Source organism: Mustela nivalis (genome assembly GCF_964662115.1).
Source record: "Mustela nivalis genome assembly, chromosome: 11".
Classification (NCBI taxonomy): domain Eukaryota; kingdom Metazoa; phylum Chordata; class Mammalia; order Carnivora; family Mustelidae; genus Mustela; species Mustela nivalis.
The window spans coordinates 106086669-106098304 of record NC_139030.1 but is presented as its reverse complement, the minus strand read 5'-3'; the positions used below and the strand labels follow the sequence as shown (position 1 = coordinate 106098304).

At 38.7% G+C, this 11636-nt stretch overlaps 1 protein-coding gene across 2 annotated transcripts in view; it reads right to left on the bottom strand.

Moving 5' to 3' along the window:
- Window positions 1-11636, bottom strand: part of DNAH7 (dynein axonemal heavy chain 7) — a 249692-nt gene that overhangs the window by 164581 nt on the left and 73475 nt on the right. For both annotated transcript variants that reach the window (XM_082689009.1, XM_082689010.1), the window contains 3 exons: window positions 5490-5683; window positions 3802-4000; window positions 664-804 (listed from right to left, as the gene is read on the bottom strand). In XM_082689009.1, coding sequence (XP_082545135.1) covers window positions 664-804; window positions 3802-4000; window positions 5490-5683 — 534 coding nt within the window. The remainder of the gene's footprint in view (window positions 1-663; window positions 805-3801; window positions 4001-5489; window positions 5684-11636) is intronic.

The following is an 11636-nucleotide window of genomic DNA, read 5'->3' as shown; positions in this document are numbered from 1 at the left end:
CAGCTCCTTCCTCTATGGGGTCTGCCTGGTTATAGAGATATTAGTTTCTCTCAAACCTTAACACTATCAGCATTCAACAGTACCTTAGAGCTAAAGACAATAATACCAAACTCCATGTCAAAAATATATTTAAATTCCATGATTTTAAACAAAAGATCTATGACTACTACATTCCAGTTGTCATCAGACATTGCATCTGTCAACTTGATATCATTTCTCAAGGACAGGAATGTTGTGCTAATTGTGGTTTCTGTTATTAATTACTAACAGAAATCCAGTTAATATTACTAAATTAGGATAACTAATATATTACAATATTTAAAACTAAGAATAACTAACTCAAAATATTCAAAAATCAATAGATTAAGAATAAAAATGAAAACAGTCAAAATTATTCAACCAATATTTTGTCTTCATAAGGTGGTTTTACTCAAAGCAGAAAAGAGAATTACATTATTTTTCCTCCTCATCTTTCTGAGTTTAGGAAGTGTCTTACTTCTATTACCATTCTGTTTTTAAAGGTACAAAAACGTACAGGATTGAGGCTCAAGTACCCTTGACGTTTTAAGAGGACTGTCTTTACTTGGTTTTTTATAATTAGTGTATTCTGGCAATAGTAGTAGTTGAAAAAATGCTGAAAAACCTGGGGGTAATAAAGCTTACCTCTTGTCCTGTTGCAATAGCTGTTTGTACTTCCATCGTCCAAAAGGTTTGAGATACACAGAGTACGGTCTGTCCTGGCCAATCTCTCACCCAGTTAATTCGCATATCTTGTGTATAGGCGAGCATTGCAGCTCTGATTACCTAATTGGTAAGAAAAATGCAAAGGATCATTTTACAGTTTACTTGAGTGAGCTAAACAATGAACAGCTGACCTCCTAAACAGACTAACTCATACTGTTCAACTTTTTACATCTTAGTCAATTACAAGGACTCAAAGCAGTGGTTAGACAATTTAAATTCAAGTTTATCCATATACCTGTGACTGAAAAAATACATTACATAGCACTTTATTTTGTTGATACGTGATCAATCTATGTGCACCATATTACATCAAATATTCATTTGACGAGATGTAGCCACAGATATCTTAGATGCTTTTGGATTGATTAAGCACAAGCAGTTTTATTTTGAAATATAAATTTAAGTCATTCCAAATGAGATCTGTCAAATCCATCAAATAGATAATAATTTTCTTTGAACTTCATCAGATCCCCATTCAGCCATGGGCTGATGAACACACGCACACTGAGGCAAACCACACAATTCCTCTCCAGTTCGTTCCGTGTTTCCAGACCTCACTTCTTAATCTGTAGTTGGATGCCCGAGGCGATGATGACCAGCTCAGGTGTATAATTCATTTATGGAGAGCTAAGTACTAAGAAAGCCAAGAAGTCTTTCTTATGTTCTTTGCTGCATGTTTTATGTCAAATTCATGTACTTCTCCTCCATATGTTTTCAGTGGACTGACATATCCACTTTTTCCACCAGGCGTATTGAGAAACATTCTAATCGTTTCTGTGTATCGACCAAAAATAGTAATGTTGCCTGTGGGGTGAAACCCACCTTCATGCTTGATTTCAGAGAAAACTGTCAAAATTAGATTTTTCTGAGAAATACATAAAGGATGTATGAACCGTTCTGGATTTCTAGTCTAGCAAGATATTTATGGAGCTGAACAGAGACGAAGGGCAGTGTTGCTGTGGATAACAAAGAAAGTTTCAAAGGCTAGAAGGAGCCACAGAAAGGGGATGGGAGGTGCGCGGAGAATGGAAGGTGCTGTGCAGAAATGTCAAGGAGGGGTAAACACACGTTCTAGAACGGAAGTACCATAGGTAGTTAGGAAGTGTAGAAAGAACAAGAGGAAGGCATTAAAATCTAAATCACAATTTCTACATAGTTGGATGAGGAGAAATATGATTGTGAAAAGTTGTACAATATTGTGTGTAAGATATATTTATTTGCGCCATATAAAATATATGTATATATACATAAATGAATTTATATATATATTGGAAATAACATACACATGATAATCTAGTAAAATAAAGGGGCAAACATGCCAAGAACGTGACTTTTTAAATTAAAGTGACCCCAAATTCACTTAATTTAAGCATGCTTGAAAGAATGCAAATACATACAGTAAAACATAGTAACACACATCTCTCTCTTTGTGGTACTTTATGCTGCAGTTGAGTAACATATTTCAGTAACACAAACTTATACATACACATTTAGGGACGATACTTCCTACATAATTCCTTTCTATCCCTTTCTAAACGCACTGGAATAGCAACCAAAATAACTTTCCTAAGCGCTTTGATAAAAAAGTTTAAAATAATAGCTGTAATAGTATTAGGCCTAAAGAATGAGTTATCACTGTGCACATCAATTAACAAACCATATAACCAAGGCTGCTGGGTCGTGCTCAAAGTGGAATTCATCTACATTGCTTACAGCTGCGTGTACGGGAATCTTATTTATCAACATGTATCAAGGCCTATGAAGTCTCATCTCTTTGACTTAGTGGTCCCACAAATAAGAAGTTATCATAAGAAACAATTCAATCAAAGAAGCCAGTTGTATCCACGTGGATATTTAATGCACAATAGGGAGAAATGACTTTATATCTACTTAAAAACTATTATGCAGGCAGATATTAAAACTATACTTAAGAAGAGAAAGAAGCATTTAGACACATGATATCCACTGAACACTTAGATTCTTTTTTTTTTTTTTTTAAGAATTTGCTTCTTTTCTTTTATTTATTTGACAGAGATCACAAGTAGGCAGAGAGGTAGAGAGAGAGGAGGAAGCAGGCTCCCCGTGGAGGAGAGAGCCCAATGTGGGGCTCGATCCCAGGACCCTGGGACCATGACCTGAGCTAAAGGCAGAGGCTTTAACCCACTGAGCCACCCAGGTGCCCCTGAACACTTAGATTCTAATGAATTTTTTCAATAATGTGTGAGAGAATCTGAAAAATCAGTGAAAACTGTTGTTAAGACATCATACCATATTTCCTTCTCATTCCTGCTCTCAAGATTCCCAACTCAATCATGATTTTTATTCTTGATGAAGAACTTGAATGCTAAGTCCACAGTACAGGGAAAGAATGAATTTAAGTGCTCGACTAATCTATATTTCTTGCCATGACTTGAAATTTTCTACTAATAAAAATAATTATAAATGACTGAGTTGGTGTTTTATGAGACATGGAAAATATGAAGTGACTGTTAAAGAAAGTATTTGTGATTTTCTAACATTTTGGTACATATTTTGTATATATACAGGACAAAAAGATTCACTATAGAAACATACATGCAGGGAGACTGATGTGGAACTATAGAGAGATGCATTCAAGGCAAGACTAAACATAGACTTTATACACCAAGGTGTGTTGGATTACTAATGAAAGAACCAGCATGTGGTTGCAAGAAATAATGGAACTTATGGCTAACAACTAAGTTTTCTGTAGTTTCAATGGTATTTTATCCCACTTTTCAAGTGAATTGCCATGAAATTAATTTCATAGACCATATCTCTGTCTTTAAGTTATCCATTACAATTGAACTGGCAATTCATGACTCAATTTCTGTCTAAAAAACAAACAAACAAACAAACAAACAAAACAGCGCATTTATTAGTGATACACTTTTAACATAATCTCTACCAAAATGGGGCTCAAATCCAGGTCCCTGAGAGCCAGAGTCACATGCTTTGCCAACTGAGACGCAGGTTCCCCCAATGATACATTAATATTCCACATCTTTACTGGAAATAGTGATAAACACAGCGAAGTACCTTGTGGATGGATTTAATCATGACTCTCTCCAGCTCCACTAACCATTTCTCCACCTGGCCTCTGGCTTTGGCCGTTGAAATGGTCTCTGTGAGCTCCACAACCTCTCCTTCACTACTCTTCATGTGAGTGATGTCTAAAGTTTCTGTAAATTCTACTTTTGCAATTCCTTCAAAACATTTCTTCAAGTGAGGTTGCACCCTGTCGGGGGAAAAATGTTTAAGAGAATTAATCAAATTAAAGCAATTCCTTATCTGTCAGTGTTCTTTGTGTATCAATCTTCATTCACAACGTATAAATGTGCATTATGTGTTAGGCCCCTACTCGATGCTGTCGGAGATGAAACACTGAGGGGGAACAAAAGACATGATCCCTGCCTGTATGGATTACACAGTCCAGTAGGAGGTCATCATTAATTGAATAATCACAAAAAGATCTGCTAAACTATAATTATAATAAGAGCTACAGAGGAGACACCGTGAGGCTTTGTTTCCAACACAATGAATTAAAAGTTGTTAAAAGTAACGTAAGGAGCAAACCCGTCTTAACTAACAGATAACACACTAATTGGAAGAATCTTCAAATGCACAAAACTAACTTTTTCAACTGGGATCTTCATAGACTACTTACAAATTGTGAACTAGGTTTAGCACTTTACATGCTTCACAGTTTGCTAAATCAACTGCTTTGAAGGTTTTCAACTATAGTCATTGTACTAGAGATGGGAAGGGCTAAAGTCCTCATTTTTTGGCATGTTACCAGTAACCAGTTGAAGTCAATAGGCAATAAAGAGGCATAAAAATTCAGATGGAAATCTGAGCCTAAATTAATCTTTTTGTCTGGATTACTTATCTCCGACTTGGAAGGCACAAGGCACAAGGCACAAAACTAACGAATTTAATAAATATCCGTTCACTTCCTGCTATAGACTAAATATACACATTCTTCTAAGGAATTGAGAATCAGCATTGGGGGAAAAAAAGTCAAAAATCTCTGCCATCACAGAGCTTATATTCTGCTAGAAGAAATCAGACAGTAAACAAGTAAGTACATTACCGAGTTTGCCAGATTATAAAAAGTATGCTGAAGGAAAAGAGGGCAGAGGAGATAGTCCAGGCAAGGCGGTTGGGAAGGCTGGCACGGTTGCCATTTTAAATACAGTGTCAGGGGAAGCCTTCCTGAGGGGCAGACATTTGAGCACGTTTCCACAAAAATCTACGGGAGGTAAAAGAATTCATGGATATTGAGATAAAGAGTATCTTATGCAAAGAGGACAGTACGCCGAGAGAGGAGGCTGCCTCCTCTCTTATAGTGGAATTGGAAGGACTGTAACAGAATGAACAAGACAACTAGTGGGGGATACCCAGGAAGGATAATGCGGGACCCCCTGTGTGGGTCACTGCGAGCCTCTAGAAGAGTGAAGTGTTCTGAAAAACCTGGAAGAGAAAATAAAGTATGAAATCCTCCCCAACTTGTATCACATGTGGAAAAATATCCCTCAATGATATTATGTTTGTAATAATTACACTGGTTACTGATAACATTTAGAATATTCTTGAACATAATTATATACATTTCGATTTTACCTTATTTTAAAAATTAATTTAAACAGATAAACACATAGCCATGTGTTTACATATATTACATTTATATATATTACACATGGCCATGTATAATATGAGTTACTTACCTAGTGGGATCTTTAGTCTCAGACAGTATCTCAAGAAGTTCATCATTAGACAAGAAAAAGAATCTGGGGAAGAAGAGACGTTTCTTTTCCAAATATTCATTAAGTCCTTTAAGAATGAGTTCCAAAAGTTCATTTGATTTTTTCAGCCTTTCCAGCATTCTCTCAATAGTTACAACTTGTAGAACATGTTTGTCCTAAAAATTAAAAATACCCAACTCAAAAATATTAGGTACCAGCTTTCTTTGTATTCATATTACACAACTAGGAGATTACATGTTTTTAATTGAACAAAGGTTAACCGAAATTTAAAGCGAATATTTTTTAAAAATAGTCCTGCATAATCTAGGTATAACTAGCCTCTTAAATTAGTAAGAGTCATGTTGACTTGAACCATAACAATAATGCTCGTTTCTCATTCTAAGTTGGAAAGCGTGAGAAGCAGAAAATGAGTATGAAAGAGAGGAGAGAAGACAAGAGGGGAACGGGGGAGGGGGTGCAGGGAGGAAGTGAGAAGGAGGGTGAGCGGGAGGGCAAGCACCCCCCAACAGGCCTGGGGCAAGAACAGCAAACTCACAGGAAGGATGATGGGAGAAACAACTGTAGGACTTGTGTTGGCCTTTTACTCTTGGAGAAAAAGCATTTAAAAAATGATAAATCATCATCATTTCAGATGTTATTATTATCAGTAATAAAACAATACAAACCCTGTTTTAAAACTGTAGATAAAACTGTAAGCGTTTCGGGGTGAAGAAAGGAGTTTCTGATAAAAATCTTACCCTACGGTGAAATGTATTTGGCACAACACAGTAATACTGCCCGCTGAAGCACTCAAGTTCCAGGTATGGTCTTCCTGAACTCTCCGGAAGCCAAGACTGCTCTACTGTGAAGGCCTGGATTTCTGAACACTTCGTCACAGAAAAGTACCACTGTGAGCTGTTTGGTTTAACATTATTCAAACATGGTCAAGTTTTTAAAAGAGTTTCTTTTATGCCGTGGGACACAAGATGAGACTTCTAACCAAGAGGTAGTCTTAAGAATTGATATTTTTAAAAAGTAAATAGTTTCTTGATTTATAAAACATCCATATAAAAAAACCACTGGGTTTATGAAAATCTTTAGAAACAGATTTTTAAAATATAATCTAGATATCATTGAAATAAAATTCTTTTTACTTCTTTTGATGTCATCTAGGTCTAGTCTTGGTCTTTTAACTCCAAGCTCAGTGATCACCACTGACACCAACGACAAATAAGAAAAGTTCTTTTCTAAGTAAGCACCAATATGTTAGGAAGAGGTGCTAAAACACATTGGAAATACTGATCACCAGGCCAAATAATAGTGAGAAGATACTAGTATATTTATTAATATATGTAACAGGGCATTGTAGAAAATTTCTAGATGTTAAGAGAATGTTGTTAAAAAATTAAACATGGAATTTCAAGATTACTGATTTAGCTTACTTGTGGCACTCAGCCATGACTAAGAGATCAAAAATGTCAGCTGTAAATTGTTCTATACAGAAATTTTATACTTCTGCATGACTCTCTAAAATGTTTTTGTTAATGTACTTGGAATGTGGCTAAAAAGGGAAGATACATGTTCCTGCTTGTTTTGATTTTTATTTGATTTGATTTTGATTTTTTATTTTATTTTTTTAAAGATTTTATTTATTTATTAGACAGAGATTACAAGTAGGCAGAGAGGCAGGGAGAGAGAGAGGGGGAAGCAGGCTCCCTGCTGAGCAGGGCGAGATCCCAGGACCCTGAGATCATGATCTGAGCTGAAAGCAGAGGCTTTAACCCACTGAGCCACCCAGGTGTCCCTTGGTTTGTTTGTTTGTTTGTTTTTCAGCGTAACAGTATTCATTGTTTTTGCACCACACCCAGTGCTCCATGCAATCCGTGCCCTCTCCAATACCCACCACCTGCTTCCCCCAACCTCCCACCCCCCACCCCTTCAAGACCCTCAGGTTGTTTTTCAGAGTCCATAGTCTCTCATGGTTCACCTCCCCTTCCAATTTCCCTCAACTCCCTTCTCCTCTCTAACTCCCCGGTGCCCCTTGTTTTGAATTTTAACAGTGTAACTTGGAAACACAGCAATTTAATCAAATAATATAATTATCATTAATACCTGTTTTCTCAATAAAACAGGTTCCTATGAAATATATAACAGATCATTCTATTCTCTTTAAAGAGATAATTTTAAAATGACATTTTCTTTCCTAACAGTTTTATGTTTAAACAGCATTTTTAAAAAACGCATGTAAAAAGAAGCATGACAAAGACTCAGATCATAATTTAAATGTGCAATTCATCCAATCAAGAAAGCATAGAGGAGTACTCTGGTACTCCTAAAAACGAAAACCAAAATGATGTTCTCAGAGTGCCACCTTCTGGTAACATGTGCCTTTCCTTGTTGGAAACAAAACAAAACAAACAAAGAGCTGAAAGTTGCTAGTAAATGTGAAAAACTCTCACAAATTAACAACATTTGTTTCATTCTCAGCCAAAGACCTTATTGCAATATTGCTATCTTGGATCTTAGGTTTGAAAGCTAAAGAAAAATTCCACTATTTACAACAACAGGTCATATTTCTTTCCCCAAATCTTACAATTACAGAAGAAATACCTCTGGAAGCACTTAACGTTTAAGTAAAAAATTTTTATTGGATTCCTGAGGTCAAACCTACTTAGATTAGCTCAATGAGAAAAAACCGTAGGAGCTCTGTATGAGCAATGGCAATGATCTCTGCACCTTTGTGTGCGGACTTCAAAAATAAAGAATCAGCTCATGACTGGAAACTAAAGAACCTTCACTTCCTTCCTGTGAGAAGGGGACCATAACAAAGGTTGCATCAGCTGAAGGACAGCGCAGACCTGGTTCCTACATCCCAAGGCTACTTATCAGCTGTGTGGCCTTGGGTGACTTACCTCACCAGAATCTGTTTTCTTATCTCTAAAATGGGAATAAGAGCGCTCTTCCACAGCTGTTACAAGGACCAAACTACAGAAAATACTGGAAGCCCCTAATATGGCATGAGCATAGAAAGCACATGGACATGGAACCACCTTTATTTTCTCTTCCATCACTGTCTGTTGAAGAGACAGACAGACAGACGGATGCTCCTGGGGGTGGGGCGGGTGGGTGGATGGAAGGAAGGAGGAGCTACTCCGCTCCCGCAGTTTCATGGAGTTAAAGGGAACAGTTTATAATCTGCCACTCTTCAGGAAAACTATTCATCATTGTAAAATGAAACTGGCTTTAAGTCCCTTTAAGTTGTGCCAAAAATCTAGCTCCGCAGTAGGCATTTGCTGACACGCGAGCAAACACGGATGAGGCGAGCCTGTAGACACACAGGGCAACTCAAGGGAAGTAGAGGCCTCCGTGGGGCACCAGGATGGAGCTTACTAGCTGTGTTCTCACGACATAACAGTAAGACGTTCTAATAGGAAGCTACTAGAAATTTGAAACTTTGTATGACTCCCTTGACACTTTCATTACTCTCTGTCTCCTGGAGGGGAAGAAAAAGAATGATTGACTGTCATATATATTTTTGTTGTTGTTAAAGGAATAATTTTACAAACGTACGGGTCTTCTTCTGCTTCACAAGTATCACTACTCTCAGCAGCTCAAGGGACAATCCACTGGGTGATTTACATACTTATAAGATACTCATTAAACCTTTTAAATACTAGGAGACAAAATGTGGATTCACATTGTTTATATGAACCAGAATTTAAAACTCAACTTATTTCTCCCAGCTAAAAGTTTGGACCTTGGGGTACAGTGTCTTGCGTATCTTTCAGGTTTCTTCCAAGGCTTCTGGCAAGGGAGGCTCAGTGATAGGGGGGCCAGACTACCTGGGGTCGATCCAAGCAACCCAAATGTCCCCATTTCCAGTTCTCATCATCCTACTCTTTCTCGGTAAGTGATCTCTTTTACATAATAGATCTGGCAAGCCTACAAATTAAATTACATTGTAATTCTCCAACCCACTGAATTAGACTCTATCACTCATTTTTGGCTACATCAAACGTGTAGCTGGGCAAAATAAGAGGCTCTTTGAGGGCAGTCACCGTAGCTCCTTAGTCTTCTGACTACGCCTTGAGTAGAGCTTCAAATTCTGAGTTAAGCCAAATCATTCTTTAATTTCTCCAGTGCTTTGAAAAGAATTCAGCCCATCTCATATATTTTTTTTCTCAAATTCCTACCAAACTGACTGATTCCAGCAGCCACCTGGTCCACCAGAGTGTTACCTATAAAACAGACTTCATTCCAGGAGACCAAGAGCATAATTCAAGTGATTTCTGTACTGCATGCCAGATAGTTCCAGGGTTCCATCTTCAAATGATAACTACATTCTCACCATCCTCAACTAGGCCATATAAACCATCTAGGCCATATAAACTAGGCCATATAAACAATCCTCGTTCCATCTTTGAGGTGTTCATACATTTAAGGCAAAATAGAATCCTTCTAGGTACATTAAGCAAAAAAAAAAAAAAAAAAAAAAAAAAAAAAAAGACACTTAACATAGGGAAAGAAGTGATTACAAAATCATTAGAAAGTCTGAGGGAGCATGCTCCGAGCTCTGCCCCTGCCCCAATCAGGACAAAAGGATACCAGCAATGGCACTACTGCATTTGAGGACTCACTATGGTGGCTGTGAATCCAGGGCTTAGAAAGCCACCATCAGCACTGCCTCTAAACACCTATAAAACTGATGACCAGACACTGAATTCTTGCTGGAAAAGAAGAAAAAAAAAGAAGTCATGTGCTCATGATCTTGCCTGACAGCAGGAATAGCTAAAATGTCAACAAGATGTCTGCTGTTTCACATATGCTTTCCAAATCCCAAGTGAGTGTTTATATCTGTCTACATCTCATTCACTGCCCCAAACTAGATGCTAGAGAGTCTGAGGGAGGTGGTTTTTAGCCTTCCAGCTCACTAGAAAGGAGGGAGATGGTGTGGTGCGAAGTGATCGTATTTACTACAGCAAAGAGAAAGGAAGAAAACCAGAATTGACTCCTAAGTTTTTCGCCTGAGCAACCAGGGGAACGGTATTTATGTGCACTAAGAGGAAAAGTTTTGGGGAGAAGCTCAAGAGTGCCTTCTGCCCATATGGACGACAAATAAAGACTTGTAAAGGTCAGAAGTCAAGCTTGGGAGTGAGCACAGTATACGTGAAGAAAGATTATACACTTCGTTCACCTCCAAATAGGAGGCAGTTAACTGGCTTCCATTCCTGACTCCAAGAGAATCTCTTGAAATGTTTTCAAGTGTCTGCAAAGAGAGGAAGCGACATCTACCTCAACTGAAAGTCTGCTCCAGTGCGACCGGAGCAGGAAAAGAACCGCGGGAGATGTTGTGGTAGAAGGACCAGGTGAAGGGGAGGCACAGACCATGTGCTCACGGCTACCACGAGGTACTGAAGGCAGATCCCACCTTTCTGCAAGCCCCAGATGAATTTAAGGGCAACAGACTTAGAAATACACACTCACGGAACACCTGGGGCCGTAGCCACCACTGGAAAGTCAGGTTGAAGGTGCAGCCAAATAGCTCAGAGGATGCTCAAGCCTGGAAGAGATGCTCAAGATAGAATCTGTTCCCAGACAGAGCTCGTCGGGAGCTTCACCCATCCATACTGAGTCAATCAGCGAACGCCGCATGTCCACAACGTATCAAAAAGCTAGACCAGTTGGGGTAACCAAAAGTAAAGGTACGATGAGTGCCCGGACCCCACTGACAGGAGGCTGGCCACCTTCTGACCACCAACGAAAAGGGCAGCCGGTTTGGCTGGTCAGTGATACCAGTAAATGCTCTCTTTCTCCCCCTCTTTCCGATCTCTCTCCCCGCCTTACTTCTTTCCCTTTGTCCCAGCGCCGCGCAATAAGCCCAGGAAGGAGAGAAGTAGTGTGGAAGGGCGACCCCCCAATCTCTCCAACGTACGGGAACCTCCGCTTTCCCTGCCCTGCGCAAAGGAGACGAACTCTCGGTAGAACGTGAAACTGAGGTTTTGCAGCAGGTATAGCTAACTCTTCATAGGCAAAACTCTCGTAATAGTGATTGAAAAATTCTGGAATTAGATTGAGAGGTCAATAATGGAGCCTCTCCTAGTGAGACAGGATCTTTGGCAGCAGGCTTCA